Genomic DNA, 22,826 nt, shown 5'->3' with positions numbered 1-22,826 from the left:
TGTCTCGGGTTCCGTGACGAGCGTCTCCACCTCGACCTCGGTCGCGCCGCCGGCCTCTCCCTCCGCCGCTCCCCGACTCCGACGCGAGCACCCCCTCGATCGCCTTCGCCGCCGCCACCTCTCCACAGCTCCGTCCTCTTCTTCCCAGCTCCAACGACAACTCCCAACCGCGAACTCGAACTCTTGACTTCTCCCCTCCGAACTGAACTGTTTGGCGAGCGCGGCCGTTTATATCCCCCGTGGCTTCGCCCCCCCACCTTTGACCCTTTACCTCCGACCCTTCACCTCCAACTGGCTCCCCATTGGACCGAGGAAAAGTGGGCGTGAATGCTTTTTGATCCATGAATTTGCATATAGCGACCGCACTCCAACGCCCTGGAGGCGGGGCCAAATCGCCCCAGCTCGCCGATAGGACGTAACAGAAGTGGGCGTGAGTCGTTTTTGATCCGTTTTCCTCAGAAAGTCTGTGATGTTTCTGAACACGCTGTTCGGTGCGCGCCCTGCACGAGTCCAGTATCGGTGCCCACAAGTGGCGCAAGAATGGTGGTGATGCGATGGTGGCGAGTTGTGACGGTAAAGGTCGTGGCTGTTGTTGTGAAGCGGCGTTGTGGTTGGTGGTTGTTGTGTGATGGCTGTTGAGACGTGGTTGGTGGTGGTAGTAATGGCGGCTGGTCCAAAATAAAGATAGTAAAAGAAAAACGGCTATCCTGAAGAGTCGCAGCCCGACTGAATGACATTTATTCCCTCGAAACAACGGGTTTGGGCCTAACTACACATATACTTACAGAGATATCTCACCTAAGGGACCTGAATGGTGGTTTGTGAATTTCGTCAACCACAACAATATCGACAAAAAACTGATAATAATGGGAAGAACAAATTTCAAAAAAAAAATTTTTATTTATTTTTTTTTCGACTGGATCGACTACCCAATAATAAGGGGAAAACTAATTTCAAAAAAAATTTTTAAAAACATTTTTTTCGACTGGATCGACGACCCAACAGACAAACATATCGACGGAAAAACTGATAATAAGGGGAGAACAAATTAAAAAAAATTTTTTTAATTTTTTTTCTCGACTGGATCGACGACCCAAGAAAAAATTAAATTTTTTTTTTTTTCGATGTATCGACACACCAACAAAAAAAATTGAAAAAAAAATGGTTTTTTCGACTGGATCGATTACCCAACATATCGACGAAAAAACTGATAATAAGGGTAGTACAAGTTTCAAATAAAAATTTAAAAAAACATTTTTTCGACTTGATCGACGACCCAACATATCGACAGAAAAACTGAAAATAAAGGTCGAATAAATTTCAAAAAATTTTTTTTTTTAATTTTTTTTTCGACTGAATCCACAACCCAATAATAAGGGGAGAACAAATTTCAAAAAAACCTTTTTAAAAAACATTTTTTTTCGACTGGATCGACTACCCAACTGACAAACATATCGACGGAAAAACTGGTTATAAGGGAAGAACAAATTTCAAAAAAAAGATAATTTTTTTTAATTTTTTTTTCGACTTGATCGACTACCCAATAATAAGGGTAGAACAAATTTCAAATTTTTTTTTTGGTTTTTTCGACTGCATCGACTATCCAACTGACAAACATATTGATGAAAAAACTGGTAATAAGGGTAGATCAAATTTCAAAAATAAAATTTAAGTAATTTTTTTTTCGATTGGATAGACGACCCAACAGACAAACATCGACGGAAAAACTGATAATAAGATAACAAATTTCAAAAAAAAAAATTTTTAACATTTTTTTTTCGACTGGATCAACGACCCAACTGACAAACATCTCGACGGAAAAACTGGTAATAAGGCTAGAACAAATTTCAAAAAAATTTTTTTTTTTTTTCGACTGGATCGACTTCCCAATAATAAGGGGAGAACAAATTTCAAAAAAATAATTTTTTTTACATTTTTTTTTCGACTGGATCAACGACCCAACTGACAAACATATCGACAGAAAAACTGGTAATAAGGCTAGAACAAATTTCAAAAAAAAATTCTTTTTTTACTTTTTTTTTCGACTGGATCGATGACCCAATAATAAGGGGAAAACAAATTTCAACAAAATCTTTTTAAAAAACATTTTTTTTCAACTGGATCGACGACCCAATAATAAGGGGAGAACAAGTTTCAATAAAACCTTTTAAAAACCATTTTTTTTTCGACTGGATCGACTACCCAATAATAAGGGGAGAACAAATTTCAATAAAACCTTTTAAAAACGGTTTTTTTTTTCGACTGGATCGACTACCCAATAATAAGGGGAGAACAAATTTCAAAAAAACCTTTTTAAAAAACTTTTTTTTTCGACTGGATCGACGACCCAACGGACAAACATATCGATGGAAAAACTGATAACAAGGATAGAATAAATTTCAAAAAAAAAATTTTTAATAATTTTTTTTTCGACTGAATCGACGACCCAACAGACAAACATATCGACAGAAAAACTGATAATAAGGGGAGAACAAATTTCAAAAAAAAAAATTAAAAAATTTTTTTCGACTGGATCGACGACCCAAGAAAAAAAATTTTTTCGATGGATCGACACCCCAACAAAAAAAAAATTCAAAAAAACATTTTTTCGACTTGCTCGACGACCCAACATATGGACAGAAAAACTGATAATAATGGGAAAACAAATTTCAAAAAAACCTTTTTAAAAAACTTTTTTTTTTCGACTGGATCGACTACCCAACGGACAAACATATCGACGGAAAAACTGGTAATAAGGGAAGAACAAATTTCAAAAAAAAAGATAATTTTTTTAAATTTTTTTTCGACTTGATCGACTCCCCAATAATAAGGGTAGAACAAATTTCAGAAATTTTTTTTTTAGTTTTTTCGATTTAATCGACTACCCAACTGACAAACATATCGACGGAAAAACTGATAACAAGGATAGAATAATTTTTAAAAAAAAATTTTAATAATTTTTTTTTCTACTGGATCGACGACCCAACAGACAAACATCGACGGAAAAACTGATAATAAGGGTAGAACAAATTTCAAAAAAAGTTAAAAAAAAATTTCGACTTCATCGATGACCCAACATATCGACGGAAAAACTGATAATGGAAGAACCAATTTTCAAAAAAAAATTTTTTTAAACTTTTTTTTCGACTGGATCGACGACCCAATAATGAGGGGAAAACAAATTTCAAAAAAACTTTTTAAAAAACATTTTTTTTTCGACTGGATCGACGACCCAACAGACAAACATATCGATGGAAAAACTGATAATAAGGGGAGAACAAATTTCAAATAAAAATTTTTTTTAATTTTTTCTCGACTGGATCGACGACCCAAGAAAAAATTTAAAAATTTTTTTTTTTTCGATGGATCGACACCCCAACAAAAAATATTGAAAAAAAAATGGTTTTTTCGACTGGATCGATTACCAAACATATCGACGAAAAAACTGATAATAAGGGTAGTACAAGTTTCAAAAAAAAATTTAAAAAAAATTTTTTCGACTTGATCGACGACGCAACATATCGACAGAAAAACTGAAAATAAAGGTCGAACAAATTTCAAAAAAAAAAAATTTTTTCATATTTTTTTTCGACTGAATCGACTACCCAATAATAAGGGTAGAACAAATTTCAAAAAAAAGTTAAAAAAAAATTTCGACTTGATCGATGACCCAACATATCGACAGAAAAACTGATAATGGTCGAACAAATTTCAAAAAAAATTTTTAAAAAACATTTTTCATTTCGACTTGATCGACGACCCAATATTAAGGGGAGAACGAATTTCAAAAAAACTTTTTAAAAAACATTTTTCATTTCGACTTGATCGACGAACCAACATATCGAAGGAAAAACTGATAATTACGGAAGAACAAATTTCAAAAAAAAAATTGTTTTTAACATTTTTTTTTTTCGACTGGATCGATGACCCAATATTTCGCGGAGAACAAATTTCAAAAAAACTTTTTAAAAAACATTTTTTTTTCGACTGGATCAACGACCCAATAATAAGGGGAAAACGAATTTCAAAAAAACTTTTTCAAAAACATTTTTCACTTCGACTTGATCGACTAACCAACATATCGACGGAAAAACTGATAATTACGGAAGAACAAATTTCAAAAAAAAAATTGTTTTTAACATTTTTTTTTTCGACTGGATCGATGACCCAATATTTCGCAGAGAACAAATTTCAAAAAAACTTTTTAAAAAACATTTTTTTTCGACTGGATCGACGACCCAATAATAAGGGGAAAACAAATTTCAAAAAAACTTTTTAAAAAACATTTTTTTTCGACTTGATCGACGACCCAACATATCGACGGAAAAACTGATTATCACGGAAGAACAAATTTCAAAAAAAAATTTTAAATAATTTTTTTTTTCGGTTGGATAGACGACCCAACTGACAAACATATCGACGGAAAAACTGGTAATAAGGGTAGAACAAATTTCAAAAAAAGATTTTTAAATAATTTTTTTTCGACTGGATTGACTACCCAACAGACAAACATCGATGAAAAAACTGATAATAATGGTAGAACAAATTTCAAAAAAAGTTAAAAAAAAATTTTCGACTTCATCGATGACCCAACATATCGACTGAAAAACTGATAATAACGGCAGAACAAATTTCAAAAAAATTTTTTTTTAATTTTTTTTTCGACTGGATCGACTACCCAATAATAAGGGGAAAACAAATTTCAAAAAAACTTTTTAAAAAACATTTTTTTCGACTGGATCGACGACCCAATAGACAAACATATCGACGGAAAAACTGATAATAAGGGGAGAACAAATTAAAAAAAAAAAATTTTTTTACTTTTCTCGACTGGATCGACGACCCAAGAAAAAATTAAAAAAAAACATTTTTTTCGATGGATCGACACCCCAACAAAAAAAATTGAAAAAAAAATGGTTTTTTCGACTGGATCGATTACCCAACATATCGACTAAAAAACTGATAATAAGGGTAGTACAAGTTTCAAAAAAAAATTTACAAAAATATTTTTTCGACTTGATCGACGACGCAACAGTAGGGTAAGAATACTGATTCTGGCTCACTTTTCCCCATGTAAATGAATGGGGGATTTTCAGCGATTCATATTTTTTTCCTTAAAAATAAACCCCCTTTTTATCCCAAGGTATATTTATTTGTCTCCCCTTTTAACCTGGAGGTTGAACCTCATTGAATTGAACACCTGGGGGTTGAACAGCTCACTCATTGAACCTATAAAGATTTGTTCATTCTCAAATTCCTTCAATAGTTTAATTTTCTTTGCACAATAATCCCCATCTAAAATATTGACAAACAAAACATTTGAATCTTTATATTTTTTAAGATACCCCATTTGTGCCATTACGAAATGATAAACTTCTCTTAATGCTCTCATCTGACCACCTCCTGAGCCACATCATTTTGAGATTACAGTAAATTGTTTTTTCATTGTTCAATTGATAACCATCAAAGTTTTCAGTCCATTCAAGGATATTCATTTTTTTCTTTACATCCTCTAACTTACTAGTTTTTAAATTAATTCGCTTATTTGTTTTATTTACCTTTGTTTTAGTTATTTTTTCAATAAGACTTATTTGATATTTTTCACATTCATTATGTTTTCCATTTATATACCAAGACTGAGATTTTCTCCACTCTTTAGTTTGATTAATACTTGGTTTAACCATTTATATATTGTGAAAAAACGCGGCGGTAGCCCTTAAAAAACCCTAACCCATCTTCCCATCGTTAAAACATAATCTATTTTATACACTCTATCATACAATATCCATATGGAACACAATCTATTCCATTATCTAAAATGAATCTCTTATCATCAAAGGCTCCTAATGCCTTTTTATTTACTTCTTCACTATATATGTTATGTTTATAACTTCTTATTGTATTCATTTTCCTATATTCTTCTTTCTTATTCATCAAACAATTATAATAATTTCTAAAAGTTATTGATTTCTTTATTACATATTTCTTTATTCCCTTTAACCTCTTATCAATCTGTTCACCATACTTATAAGCATATGCCTTTGCTCTCAATCCAATAAACTCACTCATTACTTTTCCACCCAACTCATCCTTAAACTTACCAATAACCTTTTCATTCTTTTTGGAAAATAACTCACTCTTCTTGCTGAAATTACTTGTATCATATACTCCAATATTTTTCTTCATATCTTCATAAACATCATCAGTTTTTATATCTAGGATAAAACTATCAGTATCCATATACAACAATGAAACATTTTCACCATACTCTTTCTTTAAGTCATTATACAAATAATCATACATCAATATCTTTGATAAATCAAGAACTGCTGTTCCAATATAAATTGGTTTATCCATTACAATACTTTCCTTTTTCATATGAATTGCAGAAAAGTTCTCTGAAAAAACCTCTTCTCTCTCAAAACTTGGTTTACTTATCAATCTCGAAGCTTCTTTCCAAGATGTTGCGAATCTAATGTTTTGCCTGTTTCTAACATTTTCCATAGTCTTTCCAAATACAGCATTATTCATTAATTTATAAAAGTCCCCTTCAAATTTTACTTTTGTATTTGCTCTCATATCTGTATTGAATTGAATATACTTTTTCACCCAAGGACTTTGTTTAAATTTTAAAACTCTATGAATTTTAGATACTCTCAATCCTTCTCTCAAAAACTGTTTTAAGCTTCTCTGATGCAAAACATATCCCTCTTTATCATAGAATGTTGTTAATAACTTTTCTGTTGATTTACCTTTAATATTAAAACTTTTATGATAATCACTTAACCATTCTTTCTTTGGAGTTTCTTTCTCACATGCAAAAGGAAGATCTTTATGCTTATTATGAAGATCACTCGGGTACCTCAAATCAACTTCAAAATAATAATCTTCTTCTTCGTCATTCAATTCCTCTTGAGAAGAAATAACAATATTCATCAAAGCCTTTTCATAATCCTTTTCTTCCACCCACTCTAATTTACCATAAGGCAGAGATTGAGACATTGCCCATCCATACAAATTATTAGCATCAAAATACATCAAATAATTACTATCTTTTTCACTATCATAATTTGGAAGATATTTATTATTTGCTTTAGCATATCTTTTTGAACATACTTGTGATATTCCACCTCTCTTGGACTTCTCAATCATCAAAAGCATATCCACATCACTGATTAAATCTATATCTTGTTTTGTCCTTTTCAACATTGCACTCCAAGCTAAACCAGGAGCTGTGAAATAGTGGGCAGGATCTAATCCATAACAATTTTTATTATGACAGAGTGATCTAAAAGCTTCAAACACATCAGCTAACAATAAAACATCTGTTTTTAGATATAAATCGTGATATTCTCCAAGGTTCTTTATCTTAAATATTTTCCATATTTCTTGTGCGTGTTTATATTCCTTATCACTTATCTCTTCTTCATAAAGGTTATTATAGAAACTTTCTTTTGAAGGAAGTTGTGTTTCTTTAAATCTCATAAATGAATCCATATAATCATAAGGATAAATTCCCTTACTTGTAAGAATTTTCTCTTTACTTTGAATTTCATTCCTTGTTTGAATTTCCTCTCTCGTAAGAATTCCTTCTTTAATCAGAATTTCATCTTTAATCTGAATTTCCTCTTTAGTTCGAATTTTCTTTATAATTAGAATTTCATCTTCAGTTAGAATTTCTTCATTAATTAGAGTTTCCTCTTTACTTTGAATTCTCTCTTTAATCTGAATTTCCTCTTGAGTGAGAATTTCCTCTTTTGGAAAGAATGAATTAAGATTTGGAAAAGAGTCCGTGGAGCTTAGCTTTGATGCTTGGTAGGCTCGTGGTGTTCCCATATACTTGTAAGAATCTAGAAACCTAATACGAGTTAAAGGTTTTGTGAATATCATTTTTGAAAATGAAATATACTTTTGACTTGTGTTTGTTATGGCAGAAATATTCCCTGGTGTTTTTGAAAGTTCATTTATAAATAGATGTGTATCATAGTTGGCGCTGTTGTGAAGAAAGACTGGAATAAAAGAAGGTAATTTATAATTAAGATTACAACAGGAATGAGCGGGACCTCTATATTTACCAGTAAGATGACAATGGTCTCTAACTTTAGACTCCTTAATTTCCCCCTCACAAATGTGACAGATATTGTTCATTCTAAATTCTAATTTTTCTTCTTTGGTTAATTTCATCGGTTCATTTGTTTCTTTCATTAATTTAGTGAGTCTTATACAATCCTTTTCTAATCGTTTTACAAACTCTTGTGAAGCATTTTTTCCACGATAATGTTCAAGTTTGTTATACTTTTCTCCAACAGATGATTTGATATAATAACAGAAACCACAAGGAATATGTTTTTGATATTTATTTGTATATGGTTCTTTTGGATTAGGAGAAGCAGTATTTATCTTTTTAAGGATACATTCAAAATCAGCGTATATCACAAATGGGTGCATGATAGATTTATTATAATCTTCAAAATAAATCTTTTCACCAGGTTTAGGCATTGTAATTACAGCTGATTTATGATTACTACAATATTTTGAATGTTGTTCTAATCGTTCTTTTGTATGAAATGAATTAAGACATCGCTTACAAGGATATATTTTGTTTGCTGTTCTGAATACCTGAGAAGAGATTAATCTTGATAAATTATTGATGTATGTGTAATGTGAATTCTTTCCAACACTAAAATATAAAAGGTCAATGTGTGTTTCTTCATTTTTATAGTTGTTTGAAATTTTTAATATTTGAACTTTGTTTGTATCCGTTAATCCATATACATTAATAGAAAGATTATTCTTTTTCTCAAATTTAGGAATATCTGTTAGTGGCATTGGGAATTTAAAATCTTTAATGTCTAAGGTATTCTCATATTTCATATATTGTTTTACTCTTTCTGAATTACATTTTGGTGGATGTAAGTGAGCAAGAACAGACCAGAGAAAACATTTATTATCATTGTTCTTAATATTAACAACTGCCTTCTTTAGTTTTATTTCTTTTGGTAATTCAATATAAGAAGAAGCTTTAAGAGGGTTTGATTTTAGAATATGTACATCTAAAAAGATGATTTTTTTAATGTTGAATCCACTTCCTACCACTGTATTATCAACATCCTCCTCTTGTCTTGATAGTTCTTCATAAACCCCACTATTCAAAAAATCTTGAAATGATGTTATAAAATGAAGATCTGTTCTCATATAAGGAGTTTGTTCTTCATCTTGTCTTTTCATATTCATTTTCACTCCCATATAAAACTTTAAAGTTTTCATTTCTTTTAATGTCTTTTTAATAAATTTTTCAACATCGGGTTTCACTATTTCAATTGATTCAGCTATTGATGATGGACCGGGTTCTCCAAATTGAAAAATCCTTATTTTTATATGCCCTTTAAATGCCCCATCAGTGTTTTCAATATAATAGTCTCCCTTTACTTTAAACTCATTTTTCTTGTGTTTTTGTGATTGAAGATGTTTATTATAACTACTCTTCAAAACATCCTTTGAACAGATATCACAATGTTTTCTTTCCAACTCAAGAGGAGATATTTTATGAAACAGATTAAATGTGTGTTTGTTGGTTCGGAGGTGTTTTCTATAATGTTTATATTCGTGATTACAAACATCGCAGTACGTTGTATTCACCATATTTATAGAATAAAACTTTGCTTAAACTAAAATTTTCTTGATGAAAATTTCGTTTGTTTTACAGGTCTAAGGTATGTGTGCTTAAAACCTGTGCTTGTGCTTTAAAACTGTGCTTAAAACCATTTTATCCTCCAACTTTTTCACTTAATAAATACAATGTTTCAAGACACAAAAGACAAGTTTCAATCAATCTCTTCATCTGTTAAAGATACTGAGAAATATGTCAAGGATGTAAAATTGAACAAAGATAAATATAACAACTATTGGATAAAAACTATTATGGTAAATAATATGAGTTCTTCAATTTCCTTCAGTGGAAGGGCTTTTAGTATACCTGGTAGAACATCAATTAAAGTATCTCTAACAAAAGTTTCTCCTCTCCTTCTAGTAATATATTCAAAACTAGAAAAAGCAATGAAACAAGAAAAAGTATCAAAGAACAAAAACCTTATGGATGAAGCTTTAGAAAGAAAAGATAAGACCATCTGTAATATGCAAGGAGAAATTTGTATTTTTTTCAACAACCCTAAAGATGTAAATCCTGATGAAATAAAGGATGTTAATATATCAGGTGAAATGACATTTCGTTCAATAGTAGTTAACGATAATTTTAAAATTACCTTTAATTTAAAAAATGTTGTCGTTGAATCTGATAATGAAAAAAAGTATATCGATATCGATGGTAATATACAACTGAAAGTATAGATGAATTTCAGTTTAATTAAAGTTTTACTTTATAAATATGCTAGACTTTCCTGATTCTCCATATGACAAATTTGAGAATTGTCCTGCGTGTGAAAGACGGGGATTAAACACAGAGTCAAAAGCCTATAAACAATGTATATTCTGTGATTATCTTCTAATTAATGATAATAAAAAATATAAAAAGGAAAATAATTCTTTTAGATTTACACCAAAAATGAATTACTTTACAAGATTGATTAGAGAAATGAATGTAAAGTATGAGGATGATAACACACCTTTCCTTACAAGGGAAGAAACTGAACGTATAAGAGAAATGTTCAAAGGATTGTTGTTGTATATTATTCATGGATGTAATTTTCAGGGAAATATCAACACAAGATATTGTATAAATAAAATAATGGATTATCTTGAAATTAAACCTGAACTTAGGATAAAATATAGAGTTTCTAAAAAAGCTAATAATAAATTAAATAACCTGTTTTTCAAATATATAAATGAATGATTTTTTACCTATTTGGGAAAATAAGATAAAATTTAACAACCATAAAAATCTCCCAAATTCATTAAGATGTCTCATAGTTGGTTCAAGTGGATGTGGAAAAACCTGCTTACTTTTAAAAATGCTCCTCACTCCCAACTTTTTAGATTATGATAATTTAATAATTTTCACAAAGTCGAGTTTTCAACCAGAGTATCAACTACTCTCACAAGGTTTTAATGCTGGTCTTCATAAGAAGATATAATAGGTTTATTTAAACGTCAAAAAAACCTAAATGATTATAACATTGAAGATATAATTCAACTATTTTGTGATACACAGAGATGTAAAAAGAAATCAAATCTTATAACTTGTATTCTTAGTGATAATACGGATGATATACCGTCTCCCCAAGATTTGGATAAATCAAAAAGAACCTCGTTATCTTTGATGATTGTGTTAATGAGAGAAACCAAACGGTAATGGACAGCTACTACACAAGAGGGAGACATTCTTCTTGTAATTGTATTTATCTTAGTCAATCGTACTTTCAACTTCCTCGTCGTTCCATCAGAAACAATGCTAATACTTTTATTTTATTCAAGTTAAATTCAATAGATATCAATAATTTTTGGAGAGATAATTGTTCTACATTATGTAGTAAAAAGAAATTTGAGGATTATATGAAGCACACGACTGAAAAATATAAATATATTGTTGTGAAACAAGATGAGATATTAAGGGATATATTTTTTGTTTTATAAACAACTACATATATAAATGACAACTATTATTATAAATCTTGTGGGTAAATCTGCTTCTGGAAAAAACTTTCATAAATCAAGGTTCTTGTGTAGTACAAATGAGAATATTGTAAATTTACTTAAAAAACACCCCGTGATACGCATTGTATCAACAACAACTAGAGCAATAAGACCTGGAGAAGTAAAAGGTGAAGATTATCACTATATTTCAGTGGAGGAACATATGCGATTGAGGAATGAAGGACAAATATTTGAGGAGGTTTCTCTTGGTACAACAAAATATTCACATTGTAAGAGTGAGTTAAAGAAACTAAAATCTGGTGGTGTTGGGATATTAGAAACTAATCCAGAAGGAACGAGACAAATTATTAAATATCTGAGCGGAGTGAAGATTTTATCATTCGGTTTTGATGTTGATGAAGAAACTCAACACAAACGTATGAAAAGCAGAGATGCAAGGATTAGTGAAGAAGAAATTACAACTCGCATTAATGTTAATAAAGAATTTGATGAAATATTTAAAGAAAAGGATTTATTTGAACACATCTACTTGAATGATGAAGAAAAGGAAAATTTCCCTGTTGATCTTTACAATTCATTAAATGATATTTTACAATAAATAAATGGATACAAAAGAAAGAGCAAGAAGATTTAAGGAACATCAAGAGTTGGTTTCAAAAGTTGTAAAACAACAGGAAGACATAAAGAAGAAACGCAGACAGAAACTAACGGGCGAAGAAGCATTTGAAAAAAACAAGAGAAATTTTTTAAACCACTTTTAAAAACTTCCCAAGAAAAAATGAAAGATGTTTCCACAGTTCCCACAGTAGAATATACTCCTAGAAAGCTTCAAATGTTAAAAGATTTCAGTCAAATGACGGAGGAAGAATTAGAGCATTTAGGAGAATTAGAATATGATGATGAAGGTTTATTTCAACAACTGGAAGAGATTAATCAACCCCTGATTATATTGTGAATGCTGTTCAAAACAATGAATATTCAGCGGATTCAAAAACCAAAGCAGGACTCATTCCAACAGAACAACCAGCAATATTTCATCTTGTTCAAGAAAAGGTATTGATATTTAATGATGAATTAAGGTTCTTAAGTTCTGCTCAACCCCCTGTTAAACTAACTCCGAGATTAATGTTTCTTCTCACAAAAGATGGAAGACAAGGTTCAACTGTGAGGGATGAATCAAAGTATATTGATAAACCATTGGATATGAAAAATAATGATGATAGAGTATATATTGATTTGCTGAACACTCTAAATTATAAGGTTATTCTTTCTGGTAAAAGTAGGAAGAATGAGAAGGAGAAACACATTATTCAGGCTTTAAGTATCCTTGGTTCAGGTATTAGTTTTCTTCCAAATGACCCATCGCAATTAGTTAATAGACTGTTATTGTTGTTCGGCAGTAAGAAGGCTGGAAATCACAATTGTTTTAATGAAGCATCAGCCATTTTAGACCAGTTGATGAACATGAAAATAATTAATAAATCTCAATATAAAGACATTTTATCTCATATTAAATAAGATGAGAAGCACAATCCTGAGTTTTAATTTCACAACAAGCGACCACACATCTTCATTCCCATACCCACTACAACTTGACACAACAAAAGAATATGAGGCATCTTTATTGTCCATGGAGACTTATAATACCTTATTTAATATAACCGAGAAAAATGACAAGTTTAGTTATAATCCGGGAAGTGGATACAAAACAATAACAGTCTCACCCGGAGCATACGAGATTTCTCAAATATCTTCCGAAATTGCTCGTCTTATGAAAGAACAGGGTGATGAACCAAAAAATATTGTTATAAACATTCAAAAACATACTTCAAAATCAACGATTAAAGTTAAAAATAACTACAAGGTTGATTTCACAATTGATAATTCATTTAGAGAGTTATTGGGTTTCTCCTCAAAAAAGATGGAAACTAATGGGACGTTTTACAGTGATAATGTCATTCAAATATCCTCAGGAATAAATTCGGTGTTAATTCACTGTGATTTGATTGATGGTGCTTATAATGATGGATTAAAAACAAATACAATATTTTCATTCAGCGCATACTCAACCCCAATTGGTTATAAATTCAATATGGAACCTAAAAATTTGGTTTATCTACCTGTGTCAGGAAAAACCATACACAGAGTAAATTTTAGGATAACCGACCAAGATAATCGTGTGATCTCTTTTAATGGAGAAGTTATATCCATCAGAATTCACCTACGTGAAGTTTTTCAATAAATAAATACGATGGTTATTGTGAGGAAGCACGAGTTGGGAAAATATAAAATAATTACAGGGGATGGGATGTTCCTTTCCCCGTACTACAAGGGTGAAGGTATGTATCTTGGTAGAGGATACTATAAACCTAAGAGACAAAGGGGTGTCGGACATCAATTTAGAGGAGATGGGATAATTGATACTCTCATGGGTATTGGTTCAACTATTCTTAAACATAAAGACCTAATTGGTTCAACTGCTTCTGCTGTGGGAAATGTAGCAGGTGCTGTAAAGAGTATAAAAGATGCTCAGAAAGAATCTCATAAATTACAAGCAATAAAATAAATTAAGAAAGGTAAAACTCAGTTGTCCCACAAGAACGACAGAAAATAATTCAAATACTTGGATCAGGGTTTCAAAAGTTTTAACATCTTTTTTCCTAAATAAATACAAGTATGGAAGCAATTGATAGTATCTATGATTTGGATGATACTATTATTATCTCAAACTCCACTAAAAAAGAAGATTACTTCAAGGTAAATGCAATAACTGGAACAGACTGGAATACAAATGGTACAAAAAGTTTTGAAATAAATAATCAACAAACCTATTTGAATCTCTCCGAAAGTTTCTTGTTGTGTAAATTTAAATTCACTAAGGCTGGGAATAACACAAATGCTACACTTGTAAATGATTTCTTCTGGAAAATGTTTGATAGTGTGCGATTGTATATTGGAACACAAGAAGTTGAAGCGGTTGATTATGTCTCTGCTGTATCTGAAATGATGAAATTTACACTCTATACATTCAGTGATAGAATGGGAAAGGGGTCTGTCGAAGGTTTTATTCCTGATATGTCAACGGGAACAAACACAGACCCTGGATATATTCAAAGGAAAGGAATGTATAATGATGATACAAAAGCAGAAAATAGTTTTACTGTGGCAGTTCCTCTTAAAGGTATATTTGGATTTTGTGATTATGATAAAGTTCTGTATGGTCTTAAAATTAGATTTCAACTACAAAGGAATGATAATGAAAATAGATTGCTTTTTGGTGTTGGTAGTGCTTTTGGTGAACAGAATAAATTTGTAATTGAGGAGATGAGTTGGTATATCAGTGAATATACTCCTAATCTTAAAACAGAAGAGATGTTGAATCGAAGACTTAACTCAAAGAAACCACTCAGTGTATCATACCTCAAAAGAAGATGTCAACACGTTAAACTCAATCAAACTACTTACACGTGGAATTTGGGTGTTCTGGAAGGAAAGCCACGATATCTGTGGATGATTTTTAAAAAGCCAGATGGTGATACTGCGACTGATAAGAATAATGCATTGAGTGATAATGCTAAGGTGAAACAACTTCGTGTTTCTCTAGATGGAACATTTTATCCACGAGATAGATTGGAAATTAATTGGGAAAAAAATGATTTTGCTGAAGCATACAAGTCTTACCAAAAGGTGTGTGAAAGTAATGGAAATAAAGAACCTATTTTAGATATGACAGCATTTAAAAGTTTGTATACAATCTATACGTTTGACCTGAGCGCTCAAAAAGAAACTATAAAGTCTAATCGAGTGGATACTTCCCTATACATTGAAAGAGGAGAGAGTGAAGAAGTTGATACATATTGTTTGCTTTTGGAAGAAACAGAATTGCAGATTAATACAGATAATGGTGTGATGATTAGTCTCACATAATTTTTTGTTAAATAAATGAGTGGCAAAGTACCAACTGGGGTATATGTTAATCAAATCAATCTTCATAAACTATCATCTTGTGTTCAAAATCAAAAGCCTTGTACGATTAACGTTAATACAATTCAGAGAAAAGGAGCAGTAAGAATTGATGTTTTGCTCACAAGAGAACAGGTTAAAATCTTGAATGACACTGGCTCACTTAAAATTAAAATGACAAAACCAATGTTGAAAAAATATTCAATAAGAGAGACGAGTGGAGGATTTCTCCCATTTCTAATTCCTTTATTTGCTGGTTTAAGTGCGGTTGGAGCATTGACGGGTGGTATTTCAACAGCGGTCAAAACTGCCAACGAAAGGAAGGCTCAACTCCAGGCTCAAAAAGAATTGGAAAGACATAACAAAGAGTTGGAGAAACAAATTAGTGGAAGTGGTGTAATTGTAGATTTTGCTGAAAAACTTGAAGGTCTGCCTGATAAAGCGAGATTGTTAGTTGGAGATATGCTTTCTTCTATAACACAAGCAGGTGTAAAATTAACGAAAAGAGGTAATGGATTATATCTTTCTAATAAATAAATGAGCATTGATGAGTGGTTGAAAGAATTTGGAAAGAATACAACATCAAATTTACAACTTGCCAAATATTGTAAGAAATTAAAAATTCATAATGTGGTTATTTGTATGAGAGATGAAATTAACAAATGTGTCGAAACATACAAAGAATATTATTATGAACTTAGAAGATAATGATGGGAACGGTTCTCATTGGGTTTGTATTTTTAATAGTCAAGACAAATATTATTTTGATAGTTTTGGTCTTCCACCACCTGTTGAAGTCATAAAATTCTTACAGAATGGTGTTTATCAAACATTTCAAGTCCAAGAATTAAATTCCAAGTGTTGTGGTCAATTATGTCTATATGTGTTATTTCAACTCAACAAAAATAAAAAATTTTATGATATTATTTTTAATCTAATATAAATGACTTATGTTGGTAAAGATGGTTCTATCTTTGGTGTATCTCAAGAACTGGATATTGATTTATCAAATTATTACACAAAGGCACAGGCTGAACGACATAAATATAATATAAACAAAAATATTAACATGAAAAATGCTTATAAATTAAAAAATTATCCAAGCCCGACTGACGCGAATGACTTGGTGAGATTAAGCGATTTATCACAATATATATCCTTAAATAAAACGGCTGTGTATTCTAAAGATACAGAAGTGTTGATATTATCTCCAGGTCATACAGAATTCACAGTTCGAATTAAAATAAATTTTTATAAAGAAGGGCGTATCGTTTGTATGAGAATAGAACAATGGGGGTATGATATGAATGATTTAGGGTATAATTGGTCATTTAAAATTAACCTCGAAGACCTGGAACAATTAAATCAGTCTCGTAAGGAAGAATATTATCCACTTGGTATCGAGAATGAGTTTTGTGGAGCCACGATTAGTAAACAACAAATAAAAGAATTTAATAAGGGTAAATATAATAATGGTTTTGCCCTTGTTTATCTCATGAAAACAGAAAAAACAGGATTATATATAATAAGTAAGGAAATACAAAATGATTTAACTATGGGAAGATGGGGAGGTGTTTCGTGCCATAATATTATTCTAACAGATATTTCTAATACATAAATGACAGCAAGAAGGCTTCAAGAAAATTATCATTTCTGTGTCCAAGCATACCTTCAAGAAAAGGGTATTCGGTATTTTAATAAATGTGTTCTACAACATAAGAATGAGGTATTTTCAATAAAAGATTGGCATTATGCTGATGTTGATAAACCGACAACTTTAGATTTAATTAGAATGTTAAATAATGAAAAAATTATAAGGTTAAGAAAAGGTAAGGCTCTTTTAGAAATTCAAAAGAAATTTTATTGGTTTCCTGTTGTAAAAAAAAATATTTTGGATACAGGAATAACAAGAAATCCTGATGAATATATGTATAATATTCTATGGGGTGTAAACGATTCAAGTATAGTAAGGGATGAGGAAGGAGTTGAAGAAGAGAGGGAAGAGGAGGAAAAGGAGAAGGAGGAGAGAGAGAAGGAGGAAAGAGAGAATAGAGAGAGGGAGGAAAGAGAGAAGAGAGAGAGGGAGAAGAAAGAGAAGGAGGAAAAGGAGAAGAGAGAGAAGGAGGAAAGAGAGAAGAAAGAGAAGGAGGAAAAAGAGAAGAGAGAGAGGGAGGAGAGGGAGAAGAAAGAGAAGGAGGAAAAAGAGAAGAGAGAGAGGGAGGAGAGGGAGAAGAAAGAGAAGGAGGAAAAAGAGAAGAGAGAGAGGGAGGAGAGGGAGGAAAGAGAGAGAATAAATAAATATTATAGTATGGAAACCAGTGAGATTCAAAAAAGAATAGAGGTATTACAGAAAATAACTCAACCCACCAAGGAGGAATACAAAGAATTAACAAGTCTATTTGCAATACTTTCAACAAAACTATTAGCATCGTCAAGCTATTCATTTTAATTCAAGTTTTTTCTTAAATAAATGGAGGAGAGAGTGAAGGCATTTGTAAGGATTCTTTATGTTTTAAAAATTAAGATTCAAATGTGCATGTTGGAAACTAAAAAGGTTTTTGCACTCTGCAGAAATTTTTCTCATAAATAAATGAGTTATTGTCTCAAATGTAAAAAGAAAACTAATACTAAAAATATTTCATATATTAAAAGTAAAAATAACAGGGTTATACAAAAAGGTATATGTTCGGTGTGTGGTTCAAAAAAAAAATCAATTTATCTCCAAACACAAACTCGGAGGAGATATACAAAAGTTTTTATCAGGAAGTAAATTTACAACTACTGGAATACCAGGGGAATTACATCTTCCAGGGTATTCTTTCTGTGGTCCAGGCACAAACTTGGATAAAAGATTAGATGAGGCAGACAATCCTAAATCCTGGAGTAAACCAATCAATAGAGTTGATGAAGTGTGCATGAGACATGATATTGATTATGGGAATACCACAACGTTGGAAGAAAAGCATGAAGCCGATAGAGAAATGTTGTATAATTTGTCTCTGATACAAAATCCAACCTTGAGAGAAAAAGTTGATAGGTTCATCGTGAAGAAGATGATTAGTGCTAAATTGAAACTTGGACTTGGAAATTCAAAAAACTTATAGGCTCTAATGATGCCATTAAGACTGAAGAGCAATTAGCTGATGAATTACATAAACCAATATTCACAAAGTTTCAGAGAAGGAAAGTTTATTCCAAGGAAGTTGATTATATCTGGTCTGCTGATTTGATTGAACTCAATAATGATAAGGGGTACAAGTATGCTTTAACCGTTATTGATTTGAGGAGTAGATATGCGTGGGTTGTCCCTTTAAAAAACAAAACAGGTAATACTCTTATGTTAGCTTTTCAACAGATATTTAATAAAAGTAAGAGAAAACCTAAGAAATTGTGGACTGATGAGGGTAGAGAGTTTTATAACAAGACATTTATGAATTTTCTAAAAAATAACAGTATTACATTATACAGTACCTTTAATGAAGGGAAGGCAGTTGTTGTTGAACGTTTTAATCGTACCTTAAAAGAGAGACTATATAAAAAATTCACACAACTCGGTTCACAACAATGGTCATCTTTTATTCAGGATATTGTGGATAAGTATAATGACACGATTCACACGTCAACGAATATGAAGCCATCAGAAACATTTACAAAATTAAAATATGAAAAAGAGATTAATGTCAGAAAACCTAAGTTCAAAGTTGGTGATATCGTAAGAATATATAGGTGGAAATCTCATTTTGAAAAGGGTTTTACTGAACGATGGACGAAAGAACTTTTTAAAATTGTTGATGTAATAGATACAGTTCCTTGGACTTATAAAATATATGATTTGGAAGGGGAAGAGATTTTAGGTTCATTTTATTCACAGGAATTACAAAAGACAAAACTAAGCAGATAATACACCTTTGTGGACACTCGAGGGCCAAGTCCGAGGTGTATAACAGTATATAATGTGTGTCAAGGGGTGGACGTTCTTACATCTGTGAACCCCAAACACAGAATCCTCAACTGAATAGTCAAGGCTTAACTTTTGTTTGTGTGTGTGTGTGTGTGTGTGTGTGTGCAATGGGAGCAATAGGTTGGCGCTTCACTCCCTCCTACTATACACCGTTGTGGACACTCGAGGGCCAAGTCCGAGGTGTATAACAGTATATAATGTGTGTCAAGGGGTGGACGTTCTTACATCTGTGAACCCCAAACACAGAATCCTCAACTGAATAGTCAAGGCTTAACTTTTGTTTGTTGATGTGTATGTGTGTGTGTCCCAACCCTCACATTCAAAATCTCAACCCCAACCCTCACATTCAAAATCTCAACCCCAACTCAATCCTCGCCCAACACAATGTCTTTTTCAAAATGAGATTTCCACCTATATATATATATATTTTTACGTTTTTTTCTTCTTCCAATTCTGTCTTTTAAGGCTTTCAGGTTTGATGACGTAAAAAGGGGGAGTAAGCCTGCACTTTCTTCCCAGAACTTTCTTGATCTTGCTCCCATCAAGCACCATCCGACAAAGAACTACATCGATAGGTTTAGATCCCAAAGAGTGATAGCAACTCCAAAAGTCTCCAAAATATAAATAAATAAAATAATAATAATAATAAATAAATAAATAAATAAATAAAAGCCCCCAAAAAAGTTTCAAGTGTCCAACATAAACCCAACTTTCCAAGTCTTCAAGGTATAACCACATTCCTGTTGAGTTTCCAAGATATGTATCACATTGTGAGTTATCAATCCAGAACCCACATTTCAAGTATTCAAAGTAAAACCAACTTACAAAGTCTCTTAAGGATAACTCATTTACTGATTTTTTCAAAATTTGTGAGTCTCCAAGGTAGGACCCATATTTAGAACCATCTTGGCAGAACCCTTTTCCTGAGTCTCCAAGGTAGTTATTTAAACCATCAAGGCAGAACTCATTTACTGATTTTTTCAAAATTTGTGAGTCTCCAAGGTAGGCCCCATATTTAGAACCATCTTGGCAGAACCCTTTTCCTGAGTCTCCAAGGTAGTTATTTAAACCATCAAGGCAGAACTCATTTACTGATTTTTTCAAAATTTGTGAGTCTCCAAGGTAGGCCCCATATTTAGAACCATCTTGGCAGAACCCTTTTCCTGAGTCTCCAAGGTAGTTATTTAAACCATCAAGGCAGAGCTCATTTCTTGATTTTTTCAAAATTTGTGAGTCTCCAAGGTAAAACTTGTATTCTGGCTCATCAAGGTATAACTTGTTCAGTGGGTATTGTCTTGATAACTCACAATGAGTACTATTGCTGTAAAACTCTTTTTCAGTATTTTGCTGGTCTCCAAGGTATAACTCTTTGGTTGGGTCATCAAGGACGAACTCGTTCTGTGGGTCTTGGTCGCTCATAAGGTCTTCAACCAAGCCAACAATTTCGCCCCAAGTTGTAGCAAAAGCAGTATTTTCATTTCGTATTTCAGACACAATTTCCTGTGAGAGAAAATAATAATGTATTAATTAAGTTATTTAATTATTAAATGAGTATGCTTCAATCAAAGTTTGAAAATAGGAAAATAAAAAATCTTACCTCAATAGATAAGAGGTTTGAATCCAGTTCATCAACTTGAAGGTTTAGTTCCATACAAGACAGAGAGTTCCAAGGAACACCAAAGTCATCCCACTCAAGGTCTTGGTCGCTCATAAGGTCTTCAACCAAGCCAACAATTTCCCCCCAAGTTGTAGCAAAAGCAGTATTTTCATTTTGTATTTCAGATACAATTTCCTGTGAGAGAAAATAATAATGTATTAATTAAGTTATTTAATTATTAAATGAGTATGCTTCAATCAAAGTTTGAAAATAGGAAAATAAAAAATCTTACCTCAATAGATAAGAGGTTTGAATCCAGTTCATCAACTTGAAGGTTTAGTTCCATAGAAGACAGAGAGTTCGAGACAAGCACACAGAACACCATTGCCAGCAAAAACAAATGTTTAAAATGGAGCCTGGGTTTGAAGCTTTTATAGAGAAAGACTGGTGGGTGTGGTTTCCTTTGGAAATTCCCTGGGCAAGCCTAGGCAAGCCTTCATTAGGAAATTTTTCAAAACCATAACATCCTGTAATTTTCTAGTGATTTCTTTGTGAGTCAGAGATGAACTGGAAATGATGTAAGAGTGGGCGGGGCTTAGCAAAAGTAGGCGGAGCTTAGGAAAAGTGGGCGTGGCTTAGAAAAAATACCTTATGAAAAGTGGGCGGAGCTTAGCAAAAGTGGGCGGGGCTTAGCAAAAGTGGGCGGGGCTTAGGAAAAGTGGGCGTGGCTTAGAAAAAATACCTTATGAAAAGTGGGCGGAGCTTAGCAAAAGTGGGCGGGGCTTAGCAAAAGTGGGTGGGGCTTAAAGAAAAGTGGGCGGGGCTTATTGAATACCTTGTGGAAAGTGGGCGGGGCTTAACAAAAGTGGGCGGGGCTTAAAGAAAGTGGGCGGGGCTTAACAAAAAATAACCTGTGGCTCAGGAGGTGGTCAAACAAGAGCATTAAGAGAAGTTTATCATTTCGTAATGGCACAAATGGGGTATCTTCAAAAATATAAAGATTCAAATGTTTTGTTTGTCAATATTTTAGATGGGGATTATTGTGCAAAGAAAATTAAACTATTGAAGGAATTTGAGAATGAACAAATCTTTATAGGTTCAATGAGTGAGCTGTTCAACCCCCAGGTGTTCAATTCAATGAGGTTCAACCTCCAAGTTAAAAGGGGAGACAAATAAATATACCTTGGGATAAAAAGGGGGTTTATTTTTAAGGAAAAAAATATGAATCGCTGAAAATCCCCCATTCATTTACATGGGGAAAAGTGAGCCAGAATCAGTATTCTTACCCTACTCGCAACATATCGACAGAAAAACTGAAAATAATGGTCGAACAAATTTCAAAACAAAATTTTTTTTTAATTTTTTTTTTCGACTCGATCGACGACCCAATATTAAGGGGAGAACGAATTTCAAAAAAACTTTTTAAAAAACATTTTTCATTTCGACTTGATCGACGAACCAACATATCGACGGAAAAACTGATAATTACTGAAGAACAAATTTCAAAAAAAAATTTAAAATAATTTTTTTTTCGATTGGATAGACGACCCAACTGACAAACATATCGACGGAAAAACTGGTAATAAGGGTAGAACAAATTTCAAAAAAAAAAAATTTAAATAATTTTTTTTTTTCGATTGGATAGACGACCCAACAAACAAACATCGACGGAAAAAGTGATAATAAGAGAACAGA

At 32.2% G+C, this 22,826-nt stretch overlaps 1 protein-coding gene across 1 annotated transcript; it reads right to left on the bottom strand.

Annotated features, from left to right (window-relative positions):
* Positions 1–19,963: 19,963 nt before the first annotated feature.
* On the bottom strand, positions 19,964–22,372 carry LOC147028782 (uncharacterized). Its single transcript, XM_085876565.1, has 3 exons — positions 21,424–22,372; positions 21,132–21,326; positions 19,964–21,034 (listed from the first exon to the last, which is right to left on the bottom strand). Exons 1-3 carry the CDS (start codon positions 21,514–21,516, stop codon positions 19,964–19,966), a joined length of 1,359 nt encoding a protein of 452 aa, XP_085732691.1. The 5' UTR covers positions 21,517–22,372.
* Between the last annotated feature and the right edge of the window lie 454 nt (positions 22,373–22,826).

Source organism: Eptatretus burgeri, chromosome 4, assembly GCF_056783735.1.
Source record: "Eptatretus burgeri isolate ZD-2024b chromosome 4, Ebu_testis_v1, whole genome shotgun sequence".
Lineage (NCBI taxonomy): Eukaryota > Metazoa > Chordata > Myxini > Myxiniformes > Myxinidae > Eptatretus > Eptatretus burgeri.
Note: the sequence above shows the minus strand (reverse complement) of the source record. Positions and strands in the feature narration are given on the sequence as shown.